Raw genomic sequence first — 25,567 nt, forward strand, 5'->3', positions numbered from 1 at the left:
AAAAATAAATTTAAAAATCACCACATCAGTAGTAGCTGGATATAGACAATTTATTTAGTGGATCACAGAGGGACATGTATGTGTACAATACTATGTAGGTGTAACTTTCCCACTAACCATGCACTGTTTCACACACAGATGCATCCCCTGGCGATTCCGACGACGGCAGCCGGCTGATCATTTCGGAGACACCAGCCGATTCGGACGTGGATACAGCGCAAGATACGCAATCACCACCTCCACCAGGAACCACACCAGGTCACAAGTACCACCCATGCAGGTGATGGATACATGTCAAACCCCTGCTACACCATCGGGTCAAAGTCTGCCAATCATCCCACCGCCTGCAGCACCACCAGCACGTGTCAGACTCCCACAGCGCCGCAGGTCTCTGCGCAGTTCACAATCCTCAGGCGACGTTGCAATCTCCCCAAATGGTGGCATTGAGGAAAGGATGCTGCGTGTCCAGCGCCTGCAGGGGAGACACATGGCAACAATCAGCTCTAACATAGCGCGCCTTGCCAAAGATATGCGTGCCATGACTGCGGCAGTGAGGGACATGACCACTGTGGTGGCAGAGGGCAATGGGTACCTGAGGGAGGACATACATGAGCTCACCCGTGCCATGAGGGAAGGCCATGAGAGCGAGAGGAGGAGGCACCGGCAGAACTTGGTCAGGTCCGCAGCCTCTACAAAGGCCATCACCAGGATGAGCAACAGCACCGCAGTGTTGGCACGCCGCTCGGTGTCACTGCAGGTGGACCTTGGACACTTTTGCAGGGATGTAGCCAGGGCTCTAGGATAGGTGACCGCTGCAGTAGAACACCTGCAGAGCAGTACTTTCAGTGCTAGCGCATTGGGAGGGGAGGACGGCAGTGAGGCTGCCTCAAGTGTGAGCAGTGTTTCGGTTGCAGAGGCCAGCACCAGGCGGCGCAGTTCGCGTTGCTCCACAGGGACAGGCCGTGGTGAGGCGGAGGAGACACCTGAGAGGAGGCTTGGCGTTCGTGGCAAGCGCCACTAGACTAACTGACAGTCATACTTGACCGTGGTGGGGCAACCATGGTCCTCCCCTATTTGACGCTGCACAGCCGTGACAAAAACGGCCATTTGTTGTAACAGTTTTTTTGGGGATATATTATTTTATTGCTTGTTTGGTCGCACATGCCTCAGTGCTCCTGTGCATTAAACAGTAGCACCACCAATAATTTGTCATCTTTCATTCTTACCTGGTTCAGAAATGATGTTGCATGATGTATGTCCTCCTCCTATGGCCCTCTGCTGTGTTAGGGACGTGTGCCTGTCGGTGTTGGGCGGGAGGTTGGTCATCCCGGTAGTCGTAATTCCTGTCCACCTCTATGGGTATCCCCTTTCTGGTCCCAATGTTGTGCAGCATAGCACATACAGCTACAATCCGGCAGCAGGTTTCAGGTTTGTATAGCAAGTCACCGCCAGTCTCATGTAGGATTCTAAAGCGACTCTTCAGAATCCCAAAGGTCCTCTCTATGACATTCCTTGTGCTGATGTGGGCCGCGTTGTATCTTTGCTCCTGTGGTGTTGCTGGATTGATGTAGGGGGGTGAGTATATATTCCCGCAGGGCGTATGCACTGTCACCTACAAGATAGAAGCAAAGACTTAGCAACGGTGATGTTCATACATGTGTGGTGCCCATGTGTGGAAGAGGTATGTGTACGTACCAAGCAGGAGTCCCTCTCCAAATTCTCCGTTGAGTAGACGCCTGTGGATGCCACTGTGTCGGAATATGTAGGAGTCGTGTGTGCTCCCCGGAAATTGTGCCACTAGGTCCGTGATGATGTGCTTGGCATCGCACACAACCTGCACGTTGATTGAGTGGTAGGACTTGCGGTTCCGGAATATGTACTCATTGGCAGAGGGTGGACAGATGGGGATATGCGTACAGTCGATGCATCCAATGACATGGGGGAAATGGGCCACCTGGTAGAATGCCTGTTTGTTGCGGTCCAACTGCTGTGGGGTTGTGGGGAAGCTGATGTGGGTGTGTATCATTGTCAGCATGGCATCTATGAATTTCTGGAAGAAGCGTGAGAGTGCGCTTTGCGATACGCCTCCGGCTACGGCGATTATCCCCATAAAACTTCCTGAGGCCAGTAGGTGCAGGAAGCATAGGACCTGGACGTGCGCAGGGATTGCATTGGTCCGATGTGTCTGGTGCTGCAGTAGTGGTTCCAGGTCTGCAATTAGGCGCATGATCATGGCACGATTCAGTCGATACTTGTCGTACACCTCATCCTCATTCTGTCCTAGCAAGGTGATGAATACTCTCTCCTGGACCCTTCTCCTGCGCTGTCCTGCTGCATTGATTCGCATCCTCCTTGCAAGCACGTAGAGGGCTGCCATTTTGTGCTAGCCAACAGGGTCTCCTGGGCCACATTTAAGGGTTTGCTGATTGGTACGATCTGTTGCACATGTGAACATTTTTTTATGTCTTTTTTTTTTTTTTTAACTTTACCTCCAGGTTCTGATTCCCCTTAATCTGCTCATGCTAAATAGCGAATTTTGGGATTTTTGGTATTTGCGATTTTTGTTGCATTGAGTAGCGATTCGTTATTAGCCATTGGCACTTGCCGGGAGCAATTTGTGGTTTCGGTGATTGCGACTTCGGTGAATGGCGATTCGGTATTTTTGCGGATTGGTTATTTGTGATTAGTTATTTTTCCGGTATTTATTTAGCGATTCTTTATTTTCTCACGATTTGGGTTGATGCATTGGGATTCGGTTTTTGACACTCGCTAACGGGTGATTTTACCGATTCGGTATTTTACCGACTGGATTTTTGCTTGATGCATGTGCCAGTATATCTTTTAAAAAGTCTATTGAGATGGAGGAATAGCGGGCAAACCACTGAACTGTTCAATTGAAACAAGTCCGTAGTTCATTGGGCGTAAAGAAACAAATAAGATCATGACGCACACTGGCCTTCATCAGTCTCACAGAAATGAAACCAGAAAGGGCGCCATTAACTGAAAGGCATGCAGCTCTTGAAGCAGACGGCTGGTGACCCTGCAATGAGGCAGTCCGGGGGCTGGGCAGTGACGTAGGAAGTTTGCCATGGGCCCCAAAGCAAGCAGGGACCGCCCTACCAGAGGGCATCTAGTGAGGTAAATAAAGGCAGCCGTATATCATGCTGAATGGATCACCCAATAATTATAACTAAACCCCTGGGCCTTAGAGATCTAGTTTTCTGATTTTCCGCCTGCGCGTTAGTGTGTGTGTGTGGGGGGGGGTGGATGGGTGGGGGGGGGTGGATGGGTGGGGGTAAGCGGTCACATGGCTTGCTCAAAGAGGTTGTTTTACCCCAGTAAAGCCTGCTGAATGGCACCGGGCCGTCAGTCTGAGAACACAACACGTACTAGCTTGCCTGATTGAATATGCGACAGGTGAAATAAATGTATTATGTTTGTACATTGAAAAATGTCCTAACAGGCAAAGTTCTGTTAGCTAGAAATGTGTCACGCGTCACTGGGCCACTTGGCAGTTATATGCATATACGAAATAAAGACACTTGACGTGTTACTTTTTATTATTTTTGGGAAAATGCTGTCTCGTCTGAATCTAAAGTGAATGCTGGACACCCGCAGGGCCGGCTTGCTCATGTACAATCCAGGCCTCAGGAACTGACGCGTACTATCTTGCCCTGGGGTTCCTTTCAATAGGTAAAAATCCAATTGGTCGCACACTGCTCGTCCTACCAGCGTGTTACCCCAAAGCAATGTGGCCCATGAAGTAAGCATCAGCGAGTGCGCCTCTGCCAGAGTCTTGAGCAAAAATCAATGTCGCGTTGGCCATCCCTGGACACGTGTTTCGAGGTTGTTACCTCTCATCAGCAGGGAATAGGCATGTGTGTCGGGTTGCTGCATAGGCTGCCAAAAAAATGTTCTCAGGTCCGGTACCACTCGTGGCACGCAGGTGCGTAACCATGAGCTCGTCAGTCCCACCGGCTCAATGGAGCCTGAATATAAACAAAAATCCACGTGTCCAGGGATGGCCAACGCGACATTGATTTTTGCTTAAGACTCTGGCAGAGGCGCACTCGCTGATGCTTACTTCATGGACCACAATGCTTTGGGGTAACACGCTGGTAGGACGAGCAGTGTGCGACCAATTGGATTTTTCCTTTCAATAGGTTTTATCCATTCAGGAAGGGAACAATCAGGAATCAGGCTCCGAGGGCTATCCTAGACACCTCCAAGCTTCCTTCCCCCTCACTCGGCTACCATGGTATTAGAACTTTTTTTTACTAATGTCAAACTTAAAGTGCCTCAGACTGACCGGGAGCTCTGTTAATCAACCAAGAATTTGGTTACTCGACTGGACCAGATCAACCATTTTCAATGCTAGTTTTGTAAGTTACTCCTGTGGAATGTAGTCACGCCAACACCATATATTCAATTAGCGATGTAATGTGTTTGAAAGTTTTCAGCAATCAATACTCTTGCTGTAACGCTTGAGCAGTGTACTCTTAAAACTAAGACCTACCTGGTATTTTGAACATTAACAGTGCGGCGTGTACAAAGGGGTTTGTGGTCTAGACATCTCACGTGTAAACACATTAATTAGCCATGCAGAATCTCGTCACGCCCATGTTTTTCTCCAGCTTGTTGACATTTGACTCTTCTTGCTGCAATTATAAGGCACGAGCAGATGCACACTACACCATTTGATTTTAAGCCGTCTTTCACATACACCTCTTCTACCTTAAAACAATGGCAGCAGCATCTTGGGAACCTATTTTTATCATTTAATCAGACAGGGAAAGGTCAAAATAGGTTTAGGTGTTTTTTACAAGGTACTGCGTGAGGTCTCCAAGGTACAACGAGGGTCAATGTTAACGAATGCTGCAAAGGAAACCAAATAGTTCAGCCAACATTTGGGGCAAAAATACAAACCAGGAACACAGCAAGCCAAATGTAGTAAAACCATATATTTTTAGGTTGTTAACAGGAAATACGAAATGTACCGCCTTGTGTAAATTCATTCCATGCAACTCGCCAGGGACTCACTAAAAACAAGCATTAGCATAGCCAATAGGTCTCGCCTTTGGGACCTTATAAGTGTTTAGCCATGCAACAGTTGATGTTGTTGGGCAAAGGATATTGTGCTGCATAACTAAATACTTATAAGGTCCCAAAAGCGAGACCTATTGGCTATGCCAACGCTTGTTGCTATTGTTTTTGGTGTTTACACCAGTATATAGAAGTCCCTTTAGAAGTTAAAATCACATATTGTTTACTATGATCACGTTTAAAGTCCTGCTACATGTTCCAATGCATCCTTTAAAGGTAAGTTGTTAAATAGGAGGGGCTGGTAAGTTACAAAAGTATAACATAATATCAATTATTTAAGTTTTAATATAAGGGCCGCTGCGTTTGTGACCCCTTAATAAGATCAACAGCAGAATACAGCCCACTTATCAGAGATATGAAGCCCACCATTCAAAGGTAAATTGTTCCTGCACTAGATGGTTTACCACTCAGGTCATCCCTCATAAGGCCGTAGGTGCCTTCTCTTGAAACTTATGGACATTATTCAGCCTCTTTTGGGATGAAGGTGTCAACATGCAGTACACCTCCACCACGGACCACTGGTCTCTTCCCCACCTTGAATGTGCACAACTAGGCACTGTTCCTCTGCCATGAGCCTAGTCTGACCGCCCATCATCTTCTGCCGCCAGGAGGTGTACTCTTGGCCGCTGACCTGTGTGTCTCCACTCTCTGCACTCTCCCTCTTTGCACTTTTCAGACCTTCCTTGTATCTCTCTGTTCTCTCTTTGGGATTTCTCCATACAGTCCCTCTGTTCATGTCCACTTTGGTGAGTTCAGTGAACGCCCTCTTTGAGCCAAAGCCAGCTGATGAACTTACAAGTGGTGAAAGCAGGTGAGCAAAACGGGTCAGATCTGGTGCCCCTGGGGTACTGCTACCTCGTGGCCATGGTTTGCAGTCTTAAAACTCTTTTATGAGTGGATCATTGCAGGAGCGGGGCTCCCTCGGTACCCCTCCAGGGTATCCTTCAACTCAGCCATAGCCTTCGCCACCATGGTAGAAAATGCCCGCCATATTTAAATAGCCTGCCAGGTGGCTCCACGGAGGGCACTCACCCTCGGCCGAATGGCCGCCATCCTTCATGCGCATTCTCCGCAAATAATTCTTACAAAGTAGCAGTTTGTTTTCAGTGAACAAAAAATCAATAACCCTAATTTGCAGGGAATTTTCTCCCTGCGGTGGTGGCTACTGTGCCTTGCATGTTGGACCCAGGTGGGAGAAGGAAGTCACCCCCCCCTCCCCCGCAGTGAGCGGGGCAGGGCGAGCGTCACTGTGGCATGGTGGTCCTTCACAGGTGGGCCTCCAGGTCCAAGGCTTCGTCATTGAAGCCAGCCCTGCCCATGGTTCTGAATAGAGTGGGGGACCTGCCCCTCTTTTTACCCATCTGTAATCTCAACCTCCCCTCTCGCTGCGTTTGGGAAATACATTCGAGAATTTGCTGACAGTGAAAATCTTAAATTTCCGTTAAAAAAAAAAGTGTTCAGAAAAAGAAAATTCATGTATTCAATTGGAAAGCTTGTATTTGGGGACAAAGATTTGCAAGCAGATGTTTGAAGCTCGTTTCTCATATATTTCCAGCTGATGCTTGCTTAATAAATGCTAATTTGCGACCAGTAAAGTTGATGTGGAATCACATCCTTGGTGCTTGAGGACAAATGCGACTGCTATATTACTAATTTCTTGACCACAGTTTATCTATTTCAAGATCTAAATTGAAATCTTCTGTGTCCTCATGGTTACTGGAACTGCTGTCTGAACCTGTGCCATTGAGCCTCATTTCCACTCTCATGTTGTTCCTGTTCTCTTTCTTTGAGCCCTGCCTCTCCATGTCTCTGGTCCTCTCCACCTGTCTGTTTTACTCTTTCTTCTTTACGTCACTCTCTACTCCACATTTCGTCCCTGTCTGCGCCTACTTCTGGTCTTCTCCTCTCAGCATCCTCAACTGTTATTTTGCCAAGGCTTCTTTTCTCACTTTGCACTCATGTTCTCTCTTGTTTTTTGCTCGTGGGCGCTGTTCTCAAAAGATGAGGAGTATTTAATTGCAAAGCGACACTGTTTCCTTCCTATGTGTAATTTCTGAAATGATGCTTTAACAGATTATCGTGCAGTACACCGAAATCCAGCCCTACTCCAATCCATGCCAGTGCACCTCACCCCACCCTACCTCCCCCTTTCCCCACCCAATCCAATCCAATCCACCTCACCCAAACCCAATCCACCCCATTGCAATCCAATCTACTCCAATACACCTCACCACATGCTAATCCAATTCACCCCACTCCAATTCACTCCACTCCATACCACCCGACTCCATTCCACCTCACTCCATTCCACCACACTCCAACCCACCCTAGTCCAGTCCACCCCACACCAGTTCAATCCACCCTACTGCAATCCTCCCCACTCCAATCCACCCCTCTGCAATCCACTCCACTGCAATCCACCCCACTCCACTCAATCCAATCCAATCTATTCTATCCCAATTCAGTGCACCCTAATCTACTCCAATCCAATCCACCCCACTACTTCAATCCACTCCAACTCACTCCACCCTATCCACCACACTCACTCTATGCCACTCCACTCTTCGACACTGCAATCTATGACACTGCACTCTGACACTCTCTGCCACTGAACCATTCAACTCTACTCCCCTCTACTCAACTCTACAAAACTCTACTCCCCTCTACTCAACTCTACACAACTCTACTCCCCCTACTCCACCCTGTGACACTCTAGTCCAACAAATCCAGTCTACAACACTCTACCCACACTTCACTCTTGGACACTCCATACCACTAACTTTTCGCCATGCTGAACAGCTACTACACTGGTGTACAACATAGCAAAAACACATTACCAAAGCCAATAGCTCCTGTATAGGCGAGACCTATTGGCTTTGCCAATGCTTGGTATATCAGTTAGTACCCTCTCTCTCTCTCTCGCTCGCTCTCTCTCCAGTGTCTGTTCTCTAATTCTCTGCCGCTGTGTCTCTAGCTGTCTGTAGGCCTCTTTTCCTTTATTTTACTACCTGTCGCATCTTTGTGGATGCTCTCCTGTTTCTCTGGTCATTCACTCTCTCTCTCTCTCTCTCTCTCTCTCTCTCTCTCTCCCTCCAGTGTCTGTTCTCTCATTCTCTGTCCCTGTGTCTCTAGCTGTCTGTAGGCCTCTTTTCCTTTATTTTACTACCTGTCGCATCTTTGTGGATTCTCTCCGTTTCTCTGGTCACCCTCTTTCTCTCTCTCTCTCTTTCTCTCTCTCTCTCTCTCTCTCTCTCTCTCTCTGTGTCCCTCTCTCTCTCACGATCCTTGCAACCTCTCCATGCACTCTGTCTGCACTGTCTCCCTTCATTTACTCACCTTCTCTGCCTCTCTCTCCCCTCAGGTGGTTGCTCCATCTCTCGTCACCATGACAGACGGGTCAGCGGAAGTCATAGGTTCTATACAGCAGACAATAGCTGCCTGAGGTGATCACCCATGGTGACCATGGAAACCAAGGTAAAAGTTTACAGTGTGTTTGGATGCTCGTTAGCAATGTGTCGGTGTTGGAAAACGAGGCAGTATCTGTGAGCCCGCACAAATAACATGACTACATTTGTCCTTCACCGGGAACCAAACACCCAATTGTAGCGCCTGACTCTCAGAGGGTAGCGTTTCAGAGCAGTCTGAGGCTTACTCAGGGGAGATGGTGTGGGTTAGTAATCGCCATTTGCAGGTGTGCAGAAATAACACTCAATAATTGATTGTCCAGTCTGTACTTTGAGTTACACTACTCAATACTATGCACCAATTTACAAATATACATAAGCTGTTGGAATTACTTTGTTACATTGCATAACATCTCCACCCCTCCCGCAGGGGGGTGGGGTCTAGTACCACCACTCCCATGTATGCACATCATCTTGCCCCCTAATGCAGTTAGTTGAATATAATGTGGAGCGAGGGCCCTGCGCACTGGCACCATCCCAGTGGCGACTCACCCCATTACCTCAACAAGCATTTAAAATAGGCACACCTGCCCTGGTGACACATAATCCTGACTGAGCATCTCCCACTGACCATACAGGATACACCTCTACATCTTAGGGGCTAACAGTCTGGATTGTTCTTCACCTAAGCGCAGCAGCAAGAATACATGTTTAAGCATCACTTTAGAACGACAGTACGCATCACATTTGTTGCATCGCAAATACAACCCCTAAAGGCATCACAGATGAAATCACAGGATTAAGCATATACAGCCAGACACCCTAGCAAGAATGTCGAGCAACATAACCCCATTTGGCTTATGACATCACCTTACACAGGTACTTCACAATACACATGTGACGTTCAGTCCCTCTAAAAGAAATAACCTTAGTAAATGCAGTTCAGGTGCACTTACACCTCATCACCTACAGGGGATACCCTTCTCCAGACATCCCCAACTCAACTCTTCATCCCTCGGTGCACTTCTCAATACACCCCCAGCTGTAGAACAAAAGTTCCAGCCGAGAGAGTGATTCAATGCTAGCTGAGCCCTTGAGGGGTTATTCTTTAGAGTATCCATGAGACTTAGGGAGGGACTCTTCTTCTTCGGGCTGGGGGAGACTGCGTTGCTCCTGCAGCTCCCCCTGCACCTTGGCACACCTTTTGTGGTGACCCCATTCTCCTGGGGCCACCACATGCAGCAAAATAAACTGGCATATTCCTGCAGGCCGTCTGGGCCTGCAAAGCATTATGGGGCGCTTCTTCCAGCCCTTGCATATTATAGCAGCGGCTATCCCACTGCGTCTGGGAGAGCAGCGATGTGTGCCTCCGGCCGCCTTTGACATTCGTTGGAGGGTCCGATCCCACCCAGATCCCCAGGTAAGTTATCGCAGCTCGGGGAGCCCACCCCTGGCTACTCTGGCCTTGGTTTGAGGGCCCGATCTCTCCTGGGCCTCTGGTGCCTTCTCTTCCTTCTGCAGGGTCCCGGTCCCACCCAGGAGCCCTGCGTAGCCCTTCCGTTGAAGGGCAGCCTGGGGAGCCCTCCCCCGGCTGCCCCCGCCGGCTCCCTTTCCGGCCAGCACCCACACGTGCTGCCGCGGGAGCCGGCACCGCAGTTCTGGTCTGCCCTCTCCTGCGGGCAGACACGGAGGACGCGCTGCTCTTCTGGACCACGGGGAGTGCGGCGGCACCCCCCTCATCCTCTTCTTCTCTTTGGGGCCCGGGGATGGGGTCCTGGGCCCCTGGGCCTCACTTCATGGGGAGCGTGATGGCGCTCCCCGACTTTGCTTCGGGGAAGGAGGGGCCCGGAGTTGGGATCCCGGGCCCCCGGTAACCTTCACCTCCCCGACTTGGCTTCCTCACGGGGGGGGGTTGCGCGATGGAGCGCCCCCCTCCTCTCTGCTACCATCTTTAGGATCCCGGGCCCCTCACACCACGCCCAGGGCGGTGCGACGGCGTTCTCCTGTCTCCCTTTTCGGTGGAGGCCAGGGTGGGCTCCTGGCACCCCATGGGGGCATTCTTCACGGGGAGCTTGATGTCGCTCATCAACTTATCTTTGCGGGGGGTCGCGATGGTGCTCCCCCGCCTCCATCATCGGCGGGGGCCAGGGTGGGCTCCTGGCCCCTCTGCAGGGCATTTGCGCTCCCCGGCTTCACTTCTGCTGGGGGCAGCCCCTGGGACCTGACTCACCCCGGGGGCATTCTTTGGCCTGGCGGTGGAGCCCCATACGCCTCGTCGTCGGTTGGCCACAGGTCAAAGGTCGCCTACCTTCTGGGGGGCATATCTCAGCCCCCAGGCGTCTGATCTTCCTGGTTTTGGCCTCTTCTTGCTCCTGGTGGCGCTCCCCAGCCACTGGGAGCACTCTCTTTCGCCCTCTGGGACTCACAGAGGGTGGATTCAGCAGGGAGCTGCCTTAACTGGCTCCCTGTGCCAGCCTTTCACCTGGCTCTCCTCCTGGGCCTCTTTTCTCCCTGCGCAGAGGCCCCTGCTTCTGCGCACTGGTCCTGGTCTCTTCTCCTGGCTCTGTTCAGGATCCTGGGACAGTCGGTGGGTTCCTCCTTCCAACAGTCTTTTGCACCAGGCTCTGGGCAGCAAACCACACCAGAGAGAGCTCCTCTTCCTGTGCAAGTTCTTTTAAAGATTTGAGGAGGGGGCCGGCAGGAAGTCTCTGTTTGCCCACAGCGACACATCACTTCTCTGCCCCTGCTCCCTCTTTTCTGCCCAGGCCTCTGGGTTGGTTCAAGATGGCGTCGTCCAGAGTCTCCTGCCACATGGTCTCGGAAAGCCCCTTCCCACCCAGAGCTGCCTTCTCCCTTGTGCAGCTAGGTGCCTGGCACCAGGTGATAGCTGTTGATGGATTAGCCTGTAGCTACACCCATCTTTCCTTCATGGAGAGGAGGCCTTAGCTCTTGGAAGAAAGCTCATTAATCCAGCCTGCTGAGGTCAGCCCCCAGCCAGGCCCTGGTTATGGCTGACTCAGAGAAATATAACATTTCTGGATGACCCAAAAGCAGTACTAATATGACTCTGGACTCTGCAGAATACTTCTTCGCACATAGGTTACAAAGGACCTTGGTGCGTGAATAATGGAGTAAACACTGTATAGCACACTGACTTTCCCTGGCGTGTTTCTTCCCACTGTATAAAGCCTATTCCATGTCACCACCCAATTCTGCATAAGTCCTGCCACACTATTCACTTTGTATCTGCACCTGGCCTGCGCACGCCAGAAATCTCTCCCGCGCAGCCCGTACACATGTGCACACGCATGTACACATGTGTCTACATGTAACCAGCCCGGTGCCCCTTACTCCAGCTGCTGCGCAGCGGCCTAGTCAAGCTAGGGGGACACCAGTAAAATCCCCATGCAGTCTCTTTCATCATGAATTCACTGTGGGTGAGTCCCAACTTATGAGGCTCCCCCACAGTAAAAGCTCAACAATAGGTGCTCAAAAAGCGAAAAATCCGGGCGGCTCAGAGTGTCAGAACCACCTTCTAACAGTCGGACATACTGGTGCAGACATTGAGTGTACGAACTGACGTGTGCAAACTGGAACATAAATTTTGACCCCATCTCTGTTCAACAGGCCCATGCGCCTACTTGTCCCCACTGGTCTTCCATTTAACAGGCCGGTACCATTGGGTCACCCACTCCTGTCCATGCAGAATCTCTGGGAGGGTAGGGTTATGTGTCCCTTGCAGACTCTTGCAGCTTCATCTTCCCTGGGAAGCCGGCCACGACCACCGTTACACTGCATAGGGTGCAGACCTGCGCTACACAGCTACTCTTCTGACTGAGTCACACAGACCACATCCGCTGAAGTGTAACCGACTTCCAGTCATGAGCAATAACGCATTGTCCACAAGCGGTGCCAGCTAGCGTATCCAAACTCTTATGTCAAGCCAGGGGTATGCCTAAGGTCAAACAACTAGAATTGACCTTCCTAACAAATAATTCAACAAGTATGATGGAAGAGTCCTCCGCACTCAAGACTCCACCCTCTGGAACTGCCTCATTGTAAGAAATAAGGGTATTAATTGAGGGGTTAGGCACCTCCCTGGGACAGTGACCACAATCCTTGTCTGGGTGCACACTTGAAGTCACTAAATTAACCTGAGCTCAACCTCCTGGTAGCGATGGCTCACAACAGACAGACTGAACTTAGAGGCAATGTGTAAAGTATGTGTGTAGTACTAACACAATATTAAACTTGAAATGCAGATCAATAAAAATCCCAAAATGAGTTAGAAAAATATAATAAAATGTGATAAAAAATGCCATAAAATGACTACAAATCCAATATGGGGCACTGGCGGTATGATTTTTTAAAGTTTTAAGTAGGAATAGCGCCAGTAGCACAAAGTGTCAATGATAGCCAATGGTCACGGTAGGACAAGACCTAGGCACAATTTGTCACTGACAGCGATAGAGCGCAGGTCGAACACACTAAGCAGGTTTGTCCTGGTCAAGGATTTTCTCTTCTGACTTCAGTCCCTTAAGTCCCAATACATCAACTGAGTACACTTTTAAAGCCCCCTGGACCTTAGGAGCGGCACTAAGAGACTCACTGGGTGGTGGGGGAGAGGGGTGACACGCAGGGTCCAGTCCAGATCCAGCTGTCAATCATCCACTGGGCATCTGCGGGAACGGCCTGTTGGAGCTTGTTCTATCCCTGTAGCTTGAACAGGATGTCAACCTAATGGCCCTTGGAGTCCTCTTGTTTTTCCCGAGTACAGGAGGGAGAGCTTATTCAGTCCTTCAGGGCTTTTCCCGGGTCTCAGACAGCAGATTCAATCCTCTCTGGTCGTCCACAGGTCCAGGAGTGTTCTGACCTAGGTGCCTGGAGATGCCACATTTATGCTTCGCGCACTCCAGTGGGTGAGAATGTCCCCTGGGGACGCCTTAACCAGTGGGATAAAGGTTCCCGGACTAACCCTACCCACTTTAGGCATTTCCAAGATGGCCAAAGCCTTCAGCCACACTAAACGTGTGCTCTTAGGACTGTGGGTGATGGTGAGTTTACGATGGTAATCCTAGAGTCCTCCTACCTTGAACACTAACATCCAGTTGTGAATATTCCCTCTACCCTCAACCCCCAACAAACTCAGAGACGCAAGTCTGATAGAACAAAGCTGAGCTTTCAGCAACTAGACAGTGGACACACACAAATTGTTTTGGCATTCTGTTTCCCTTCTTTAAATTACACCCCAAATGACATATGAAAAACCCCAGCAGACCTGCCAAGCAGCTCTTTACACTGAAGCAGGATCTTACATTGTGATGCCTACAAGAGGCCCACTGTGTTGAAGGCCTGTCTGGTTGGGGGCAGTGGGGAGAAATGGGCAGGCCTGGGTGGCAGCTACATCTGCTTGTGACAGAGGAGGCCTCTTTGAAGTTAATCAAGATCTTGGGCCCAGCCCACAGGTCATCCTGTCAAGGACACGTCAGCACCTCCCCAGACCCAAGGCCTCTTTTCTCTGTCCCGGGAGTAGGTTCACACCTCATTCATGCCTATTGAAATACTGAATATAGGCTGGCAGAAAAGGGAGAGAAAAATGCAGATTTAACGAACCGGGACTTCAGGCAGGGCAAAAGTAACTTTCCAGAAGTCACCTTTCCAAAATATTTATTACAAACCCCACCACTGAATCAGCGTCATAATAAATATTTCAAAAAGTCCAAAAAATCAAACTTATATCTGTTTCCTAGGCAGTGATAGTATTTATAAAACTTAATATTGTATACTAGTGATTTCCTACTGAACAGTCAATCATTCTACAGTAAAAATAGCTTTTAGGGTTCTTTCACTGTAAGGATATGTTTAACATTAAAATTTGACATGCTCTACTTTTAAATACAATGCACCCTGCCTTATGGCTAATAGAGGCTACCAGAGGTCACGTAATAATATTTAAAAGGAAGGTTTAGGCCTGTTAAAAGGGGCTATTTTAATAAGTTGAATTTGCAGCTTTAAAATTGCACAGCCAGGCTACAACGGTTGGCCTGGAGACGTCCTTTGCAGTGTCACTGCAGTTGATGGCACAATGAGTGCTGCAGTCCATTGTTTGCATTTAATGTACAGGCCCTTCGTGCACTTGGCACCATATACTAGGGACATATGCATAAATTAAATGTGCTGAATTAAGAGTATAGCAGTTTTAGCATGTTGAAAGGAGGAGCACAAAACTCTAACCACACAAGTAAGCAGGAGACCTAGCTGACAGAGAGCAAAGTGTCAGGATGGCAATGTCCCTTCCCTGCATGGTAAATGTAAATGTAAATGTATATGTCTTGTAAAGCGCACTGGTAAACAGGTGTGTAGCTCTGCCCTCAGGGACCGGACTCCATGTGATTAGATACCCTGACTTTTTCTTTGGCCCAACGTATCCACTTATCAGGTGTGCGCACAGAGGCCTGGGCCTGCCCCTTATGATTCTGAGGTCCAGAGCATGTTCTGTGACCTGATGGGGCACATCAGCTGTGCCTTCTATCCTGATACAGGGCTACTGTCCATACTGTGGGTTCTTGACAGAAAGCAGCGGTGGCAGGTCACTAGGGGCCATATTTATGAAGTAATCACACAGAGCAGCACAAGGCACCTTGCCGTGCTGCATGATAGGGAAAGCGCAGAAATGCACCAAACTTATCAATATACGGCACATTCTTGTCTTTTGCCAGAGATGGTGCAGAATGTGCTGCCTAGCACCAGTGCAGGCATCCTTGCACCAGTGCAGGCATCCTTGTGCCTGCGTTGTTGACAGGATTGCTTTTGTGCAGGAAGGAACACCTCCCTGCACAAAAACAATCCTGAGAGGCTTTTTTGCTCTATCAATGTGTGCTGCAGAATGAAGCACGCATAGAAAGAGGAAGTAACGAGGAGAAATAAAGACATTTATCCTCGTTACACCTCACCTGGGGAGTCGTGTCATTTTGACGCATTCCCAGGTTTACCAGTGTTGGTAAATCTGGGAATGTGCCAAAATCCATGGGTGGATGTGTGGGAACACCCATGCTCCACCCATGGAACGCCTTCCAGGGCAAAGTAATGCAACACTCGATTTGCACTGCGCTGTGTTGCTCTGGATTTAGCAAGCCATTCTGGACTACTCAAAGTGGCCTTGCTTGGCTGGATAGATCTTACTTAGGGTTTGCACCCCCTTGCATGGCACAAGGGCGATGCAAAACCCACAAAAATATGCCCCTAGATTTCAGGGCTTGTAGAGGTAAATAGACCTTTTATATGGTTCAGGTAAACTGTGGGGCCTACTGGCCTCACTTGTTTAAATATCCACTTATGCACAACACCTAGACCCTTGTCCGGGTATCCTGTGGGCATGTGAAGTGTGTTTGTGCTTGTGTGGTTTGGTTGGTAGTAAACCTCTGTGTTGTGGTGAGCGTATGGTGGCTGGGACCAGCAGGATCCATTGTGTATTGTCCCTGGTTTGATGCGACACAGGATGGAGGTCGAAGTATAGCTTCCCCAGACGGCAGGCTTGTGTTTTCTTCCTTCTTATAATTGAAGGTTGGAACCCAGACACTGAAGTGTTGGGGGCTGGAGGCGGGGCTACCCTTAGAAAACCTAAAAGGAACTTTTATCAGGGGGTTGCTGATTACTTCTTCTTGAGCGCTGCCATATGTTCTATGGTAGCGGGATGAGGGTGAGTCAGCAGTTTTTAGATGTAGGAACATTTCTAGGTAGGGCCTGTCCCTTTGTCTTTCCCTGATTGCTACTTCTGAATGTGTGATGACAGCCGTGTGCAGACACTTCACATTCCATTCTGCTGATGATCTGCCTACTCCTGCTTGGAGCATGCACTGTCCCCACCTGCTGTGAGAGACATCACCTTGAACCAAGGCTGTGTCCACACATTGAAAAGGGAGACCCCAAACCAGATCAACAGGGCCTGTCTGGAAAATCTTTGTAAAGGTAGAACCCAATCGACCCCACATGGTTCCAAGTTATTCTTAACCAAGGATGGGCGTGTTCGGTTGAGTTCACAAAGAGTTTCTATAATCCAGAGCTGTTGTCCATCTGACAGCCAGTCTTTCAGAGGTGAGTGAACATCATCTGAAGTCTGCACTAAAGCTGGAGGGCTGGGGCTCTGCCTAACACCTAGAAGCCTGTCTGCCTGCTTAGAGAGGGAAGGTTTGTGTATGGTCCTGCAGGGGAGAGACTGTCTAGAAGGAGAATCCCATCCGTGTTTCGAAAGTATGCAGCACACAGCGGGGCAGACTTGTTACTAAAGGTGACTGGATGTTACTGGAAATATAACCAGTGCCGACCGGAGCTGTGAGGGATCTCCGTCCGGTATCACCGTGACATGACCAGGGGCCTCTGTTCTGTGGCTGCCCACAATGTGCTGAGTCCAGAGAAGCCTGACAGCATCTCCGCAGGAGAGGACCCCTTGCCACCCTGGAGACTGTATCTGCCAAAGATGCATGACCACTGGCAACACCCGCTGTGATGTTAATCCCCAGTCACGAAATCTGAGGGGAGGTGGGTGCCTGCGATCCTGCTCCTGCTGGCTGAAGTGTCCATTGTGCGACCTTGAAGTGCACACCACTGATCTCCCTGCTGGACTTCAACTCAGCGAACAGGTAACGTGAGGCCTGAAAGTGAGAGACTGGCCGTTGGAACTGGCATCTTTGGCATGTTTTCCCCCTGTCCTTTTGCTTCTGACCTGTTTTTGACTGTGTGTTGCACTTCGTTTTTGCTGGGCACTTTACCACTGCTGATCAGTGCTAAAGTGCAAGTGCTCCCTGTGTACATTACGATTGTTATGATTGGTGATCCATGATTGGCATATTTGATTTACTGGCAAGTCCCTAGTGAAGTGCACTGACTGTGTCAGGGCCTGTAAATCAAAAGCTACTAGTGGGCCTGCAGCACTCCTTGTGCCACCCACATGGGTCACCCTTCAAACCTGTCTTAGGCCTGCCACTACAGTGTCTGTGAGTGCAGTTGTAAACTGCCAAGTCGACCTGGCAAGTGCATCCACTTGCCAGGCCCAAACCTTCCCTTTTTAGGTCTCCCCTGTCCCAGCGCATGCGCTGGTCTGGCGAGACTTATTGAGAGGGCTCCAAAAAGTGCTACGAGGCCAGCCTAGAGCTACAGTGCATGTGCGCGGGCGCGCGCGCTGCGTTTTACCGCGATTACTTTCACTTTCGGCCGCTTTGATGTTTGATCGTGATCGCTTTCACTTTCACAGCCACACGGCCGCTTTGCTTAGCCAATAGGTCTCGCTTTTTGGACCTTATAAGTATCAAGTTACACAACTGCTGCATGGCTAAACACTTATAAGGTCCCAAAGGCGAGACCTATTGGCTATGCCAATGCTTGTTCTATATGTAAGGCATCCCTAAGGTAGACTCAGGGTAGCCCCATGGGCAGGGCGCAGTGTTTGTGAAAGGTAGGACATGTGGAGGTGTGTGTGACATGTCCTGATAGTTAAATACTGCTAATTTTGTTTTTTTACTATTGCAAGGCCTATCTCTCCCATAGGTATCATTGGAGCTGCCTTGTGACATATTACAAATGTAACTTTCATTTGGGAAGGGAGAGAAATTTGGAGTTTGGGCTCCCTGAACTCAGAATTTAAAAATATATATTCTACTGTAGTTGGTTTTTAAACTGTGTGTTTGAAAATGCCACTTTTAGAAAGTGGGCATTTTTTTTGCTTTACCATCCTGTGCCTCTGCCTGCCTGTGGAATCCATGTCTGGTTTAGACTGACAGTTGGGCTATTTGTGCATTCACTCTGGACAGTCACACAAAGGGAGCTGAGGTGTACCTCGCATAGCCTGATAGCTCATCACCAGGCTGATGTGACTTCCTCAGTTAGAGTGGTGGGAGGAGTTGTCACTGACACCTGAATAGGGCTGTGCCTGGCCTCTCACAGTATTGTCTCCACCTCCTCTGTAGGGTGTCTGTAGCCAGGACAGGGCAAGGCAGGATCTGTGCACTACAAAGACTATCCTTTGAAATATGCCTACTTCAAAGGCCAAAATGGGTATAAGTATTGGACCAGTAACCCTAGACTTTTAGATCACTTCTGGATCAAGAGGAGACTTTGCCATGAGGATGAGCTGAAGCGCTGTCAGGAGGAGTACTGCCCCTTTGCTGTGTTTGCTTTGTTGGGTTGGCCTGCAGTTGCTGCGTCTGTCTTGGAGAGACTAAGGACTGGACTTTTGATTTGCTTTCCTGCTTGAGAAGATCCTCCAAGGGCTTGTGTGTGCTTGCCTCCTGTTAAGAAGTCTCAGGGCCATCAAAGACTTCGTCTGCAGCCCTGAACGCCTCCACTGGGAGTTCCGACCTGCTAAGTGGTGCCAATATCAGTTCTGGGCCCTTGAAGGTGGCTTCTGCTGCAAGAAGAGTTGAAAATCCACCATTCGCCCTTCAGCACTGTGTTTCCCTCCGCAACTGTCAGTGTGAACTATTTTTGCTCCAGATACTGACCTATGGATAATCAAACCGAGTCGAGGCCCAACCAAGCATAATTTTGAGCTTGCACCAGTGCTGATTCATGGACATGACTTACTTTTATGGCTTGTAGATCCTCGTAGACAGCGTGAGAACTGTAGAACTGGGCTAGGACCACGTAGTGTACACTGTAGAACTCTGCAGCGTAATCAGCATTACTGTGTGCATTATTTCAATTTGCTGCAACATGGAAGTGCGTAAGTAAGACAAGCATTGGGCTGAACAAGGAATAATTGCTTTTTTGGTTGGGGAGATCACAGTCTGTACCCTCACTGGAGTACTTAGCCCAGTTCGGAGAGCAAACCAATAAAGCAAGTAGTACAAGTAGCTCCGGGATGCCAGAGGCAGACAACCCCAACCACCATGGCTATGGCCCAGAAGGCCCTGCCTGTCCTGCGGCCCCCTGAATAGCATCTGACAATTGGCGGTAAGTGTTGAAGGGCCTGTAGGTTCCTGTTCTAACTTTCTTGAATACGACAATAAGTTCAGCTTTAGCAGCATTGCCTGCATATTGGTGTGGCAGATACAGGGCTGTTGGGAATAAACCTTGTAACCCTGTTCTTAGTGCAGTTGAGGGATCAGTGTTTGGAGAGACACTGATGGTCTCACAGGAACAAGGATACGAAGACCCTTGTGGAATTTGATACGGAATAGTGAGAGAGACTGGGCAAAAGGGGAGAAACAGTGATGGACTCTGCAGAGGGAACCATTGTAGGATCCCAAAGATGTAGCGCTATATGTCAGACTCTCTTAGCCTCTTGGCGCAGGTCTTTCCCAGACACACCCAAAGTGTCCCCCCAAATGTGCCTTATGTTGTTTCCCCGAGACTCCATTATTGGTGTGTCAGAAGGTTATGGCACTATTGGCTCATGGGGTTCCATTAGTGGGTCAATTGGGCAGCAAAAAGACCTAGGAAAGGGTGGACTCTGGACATGTATGCCCCTAGACATATAGAGGTTCTGTACAACCTGTCCGGCTTTTGCCAAATGAGTGGTCGGTCAGGAGGTTAGATCATGTCACCATTGGTGTAGATGCAGTAATAGGTGTGTAATTCAAGCAGGTGGGCATTGACATTTTTGGTCCATTTGACCCCCTCAGCAACAGACAACAATTACATCTTGCTTGTGGTGGATCATGACACCAGGTACTCAGAGGTTACCACCGAGGTAGTTGCAAAGACACAACAGGGATCTTTTCAAGGGCTGGATTCCCCAAGACTGTGATTTCAGACTGGGGAACAAACTTCATCTCCTCTTACAGGAGAGTTGTGGGAGAAAGCTGCCACCACATGACATCTGTAGAGTAATGAGTTGGTGGAATCATTTAGCAAGACTCTTAGGAGCATGATGCAGTCTTATCATTGCAGATGGAAAGGATCCTCTGAAATCCAGATGTTTGTGTAAAATGCTTTTATTCCTATCACAAATTCTTTATAACTAATGAAGTCCATAACGCTGGGAAGGAGACTTCAAAGGCCTCTATTGTCGGGTGTAAAGTTTCCCTTCAATAATGAATATTACTCTGAGCATGAATGTCTTTCTCAAGCAACATCTGTTCATATGGTTAGGACCAATGCAGCACTAGAGCAGTTCCTAAGCACATTCTTATGGGTGTGACGTACAAGACAGGCTCGTGGGCTCCTCCAATAGTGGACTGTAAACTGCAGAGCTGATGACCTGGCTGACTAGACCCGGCTAAGACCCATCATTGACTAAATCCTTGGGAATTTGATTCCTGTCTCCCGTTTTTCGTGCTCCTTGTAATATTTCCAAATTTAGGCAGAAGGAACATAGGAACAAGTACATGTCACTCTAAATTGTGACCCCCACCCCATAATCCTCAACAGCCCTCCCATCATCAAGGTAATCTGCTCGTCATTCTCTGTCAGATTAGACAAGCATTTGCAAAGCCAACGGGATGCCCTTGTGACACCAGGTTGCAAATCTACAGGTTTTGCAGGTGCTTTTCCCCCAGATGTGCACAATGCATGTGTTTGGGTGGCCAGATGTGCACAATGCATGTGTTTGGGTGGCCAGATGTGCACAATGCATGTGTTTGGCCAGCCAGATGTGCACAATGCATGTGTCCGGACGGCCAGATGTGCACAATGCATGTGTTCAATTGGCCATCTTGAACTAGACCTGAAGAAAAACTATGCTTTAAAGCCATTTAAATGTTATCGCCTGCGGATGCAGTGGATGACGGATACGAGGGTGGGGGAATTAATGTCATTCGGGGCTCGCCAGTGGTTGCACTGTCTTTGCGACTTCTAACCTCTGTGGTGGTAAGGGCAGTGTCAGAAACAGAAACTAAACAAAGCTCTAGTGAACCTTGTTTACATTTTTGTCCTCTCGGTTATATCTGTTTTTCACTCAGACATATGTTTGTGTGAACATATGTCTGAGTGAAATACAGGAGAGACAGGAAGAGAAAGAGATGAAAGAAGACGGGGACAAGTTAGCAAACAAAACTGAGGCAGAAGTTAAGGTGATGGATATGGAGCTGATATTGAGACAGAGACAGGTGATAAAAAGACCAACAAAGGAGTAAGAAAGGTGGAAAATTGGTGAATGAGAAATGAAAAAGAGAGTGAACAGTTGAGAAAATCAGGTGAGAGAGGGGAAGGTATGGGAGATATTGTAGAGAGATTAGTGAGAAAAACGATTGAGGAGACAAGAGGAGTGAGACAGACAGCAACAGGTCCGAAAGATTGACATGAGAGATAATTAAAAGGGACTGCGAGGAGAAACAGATAGCTGAAGAGAGGGTGACAAAAGATCAATGGTCTTTTGACGACATTTCCTGTGATGTCATTGGGGTAAAATTACTTGTGATGTCACTTGAGCTACCCCTGGCATTGTGTGGTGAATCTACATCGATGGAGGGAAGTGGGCATGGAGGGAGCTCATTCTTTTAAGAAACAGAGTGGGGTGGAAAAGCGGGGGGACTGAAGGCAGAAACCGAGAGATGGAGAGAAAATAGCCCCTCATGCACTCCAGTGCAAGGTTCTGACATCTGCAGTGGAAGGATACAACTCAGCCAATCAAAACACGGTGAGTCTGAAATGCTCCTTCTTGGGTGGGTAAACACAAGGATACGGGTGAAAACCATCCAATCAGGAGTAGTGAAAGCTATTGAATGATGAGCGAGGGAAGGACTTAAAGCGCACCTTATGACTCTTGAATACAATTGGCCGGTTTCCTACAGATCTGTCTGGGAGACCTAAAGAAAGCGGAAAGGGATTGGAGAGAAAGAACCAATCGTGATGTAAGGGGTGGGCCCTAAGCATGATTTGTCAGCATCCATGCCCTTGGGCTTCCCTTATGTTTGGACTGCTATGATTGGCTAGATTGACAGCTGCCACATGGTGTGAGAAGAACAGCAGTTGTTTATTAATTAAATATACATTAAAATGCCTAAAACCTGCTGCCAATTTATTCTCATAGCTTCGGGCGGCCTTGATAAATCTGAGGTGTCACACTTGTAGGGTGTGAGGGTTAGTAGTTGTGTTGGTGCTGACTTTGGCAGCGCTGGTGGGGGCAATGGGTGATACAAGCTGTAGAGGGCGCCTGACGAGGGCCCTGGCACCTTTGTTTTTACAATTTAAGCACTGGCCCCATTCCTTTACCCACCTGATTTGGACATACCACTTGTAAGAGGTAGCTGTGGGTGACGGACTATGAGCACAGACAGTACCATGGTGAGTAACTTGCCCCAGTATGGCAAAAAACATATTATGAACGTGGACAGCCTGGGAAGGCGTAGATGTCCTGACCTGAAGTCAGTCTGGCACCCTATGTATCCAGTAAAGTCAGACTGGGGATGGGTCCCTACCTGAAGATCAAGCAGCTAGAATGTCTGAAGAAAGTTAGACTGCCATACCTTATATGGAATCGAAGAATATGTGAGTTCATGTTATTTTCTAGGCGCTCTGTCCTCACCGGCATCTCCCTCATAGATAAGAAGATGAGACATTCTCTGTCTTTCTGTCCCATAGCCTGACACAGACTTGGAAGCTGAAGAGCCGAACGACAGGCCTCAAAGTGCTCAAGGACCCGTAGACATCATGGACGGCGCAGAAGCAGAAACAGAAGCGCCTCAGGGTGAGACCTCTGGTGCTCGGTGCTATCTGGGAAGAGTGGGAGGGGCGTCGCGGCTCAGGAGTAAGTGCTGCTTGCTACGATGTGATATTAACTCAAGGCTTGTCTTACTTACATCAGTCTATTGGGAGTGGCATTCCTTGACTCAGTTAAACTCAATATTACTTGAGTCTGTTGGGCTGGGGTGGCTACCTTCAGTGGCCTTATTATTCCTACTCCTGGAAGCTACTGGCTCATTAGAATATTTTCTATTACAAATGCGATGGTAAGGGTGATGGTAGGTAAAAAGTGTCACCAGGTATAGCTAGATTTCCCAAATTTGCTATATTTTGGTCAGCGGCTGATCTGTACTCGCCCACCCTTCAGTCACAGCTGATGCGAGGCACACTGGCTGGCTGTTCAAGGCGACCAGAGTCCTTCAGTGAGAGGACCAACAAGAAGGTAAGTAAACCAGCCCGACTAAGCCAGCAGGAGCGCCAAAGAGAACCAAAAGGGGTAGGTCCTGCAGGCCTGGGAGACTCATGATGACTCCAGATACTTGTGGGGTCATTTTGGGATTCTTGGAGCTGGAGGCAGAGATGCAGCGGACACACAGCCCTCTCCCTTTATTTAGAGGTGGGGAGCTGCTGGGTTTTACAAAGTGGAGCCTCAACTGATTGCAATTAGAAACCTATGACCGACCCAGAGGCCAGTCTGGTACTGGGCCACTGGGGCAACAGGTCAAAAGGCTTGTCTTATTTATGCAAGGCCCGCCAACACACGCGTCCTACCTGGACCTCCATGCAAGCCATCATGGGGCCAGGCAGGAAAAGTGACCGATGGTCGTCACACAGAAGAAAAGAAGAAACCTCCCCACGCCTCATGGACACTGATCTTAGGGCGTGGAGCTGTTTCAGACAAACGAAAGGCACTGATGGGCGACTCGCCATTACATGGTGGTCAGTTCTGCATCACTGTTTGACACAAGAACTCCAGCTGTGTCTGAGGAAGACATTTTGACAAAAGTGTCCACCAAAGTGACAAGCAAACAGGAATATGGCAAGCGGGATCCCGCGGGGCAGACGGGAAGGAGGGGATGGGGGGCTTCAGCCCTTCCTGTGGCTCCCTGTCGATCTAATCATGAATAACCTCCCTGGGCATTACTTTGTTTCTTTTTAATAATACAGAGAAGCAGCAGAATAGATGTTTAAAATACTCTCTCTAATTGTCTTATTACTGTCTCGTTGTGAAATCACTCGCCACCTGTAATAAGAAAATAATGCACTTAGCCAACTGTGATGCCTTATTACAGTTAATGTTGTGACATCACAATATCTGCTGCAGGGTCCGCAGACCGTGCTAAACAGAAGCCCCAGAGCAGAATTAAAAGCACTCTTTACAGAATGAAAACGAGAACCAGCTTTTCAGCCCTCCTGGAATGTTTCCCTGAAATTAACTATCTTTGCAAGTTTCTTTTTGTAGAGTTATACTCATGACATGAAAGCAGTATTTCTCTGCATGTGACCACACGTATGAGCTATTTCTGAATGTGATTACATTAAAATACATGCAATACATTTTTGCAGCCTGTCTATTGAGGTGTTTAATTTTCCACTACTGTGTTTGCATTATACATGTTTACAACCATACTCATTCTTAGAAGGAGCAACATGGCAACAACCTAAGCTTTCCGATGGAAGGATAGTAGCCTGAACATGTATTTTGAGAAATAAACCCCCCCCCATCCCCAGCCATATGGGGTTCCATAGCCTTATAAGTGAATTCCTCATTAACTTGCCATATCCTTATAACCCTATATATTTCAATCTTGCTATTGATTGGGGCTCACTGGTGACATCCTTCATTCCTTTTCCTCCGGCCTCTCCAATCGACATCAACTCGTTCACATGAGTCCCTCGAGGTCTCAGAGGGTCGCCGTCGCTTGCGGAGTCCCCCAGGGTTCCATCTTATCCTGGTCGCCTTTGTCCTCTACTCCACAATATCAACATTTATCATCATCATCATCTTTCTTTATTTCGACATTTGTCATAAAAGAATCCTTACAATTAAGCATTATAGAAAAAAAAAAATTAGTGCAAATATACATAAAACAGTTATTACAAAAACAAATAGGAGCGCCCATGGGACATGCCAATAATGGTAATCAATACATTATACCTCCATACAATCTAAAGTTTAGGGAATCTCCTCATGGCAACTATGAAACTATAATGGAAGGATATAGTTTCAAACAAGGTTATCACAGATCCTTCTTTTCCTCCACATAGCTGCCAAAGATGATGACACGGCAAAAACTATTACAGTAGTTAAGTCTGTTTTCAAAATTCAATAAGCTTGCATACAATGCGTAAAGCCCACATTTTTGCACAGAGGAACAATCCAGCACCTTCTAAACTTTTGATAAGCAGGGCAAAAAAATAGTATATGCAGTTCATTTTCC

The 25,567-nt window shown here is 48.4% G+C and overlaps 1 protein-coding gene across 2 annotated transcripts in view; it reads left to right on the top strand.

Annotated features, from left to right (window-relative positions):
* The window catches only part of TTLL3 (tubulin tyrosine ligase like 3), a 191,990-nt gene that overhangs the window by 33,143 nt on the left and 133,280 nt on the right, over nt 1-25,567 (top strand). Inside the window, exons 2-3 of one of the 2 annotated variants that reach the window (XM_085624279.1) lie at nt 8,465-8,577; nt 23,025-23,130. In XM_085624279.1, coding sequence (XP_085480405.1) covers nt 8,557-8,577; nt 23,025-23,130 — 127 coding nt within the window. In that variant the 5' untranslated portion in view covers nt 8,465-8,556. The remainder of the gene's footprint in view (nt 1-8,464; nt 8,578-23,024; nt 23,131-25,567) is intronic. The other variant, XM_085624280.1, reaches the window with a different exon arrangement.

The sequence above is a fragment of the Triturus cristatus genome, chromosome 9 (genome assembly GCF_964204655.1).
Source record: "Triturus cristatus chromosome 9, aTriCri1.1, whole genome shotgun sequence".
NCBI lineage: Eukaryota > Metazoa > Chordata > Amphibia > Caudata > Salamandridae > Triturus > Triturus cristatus.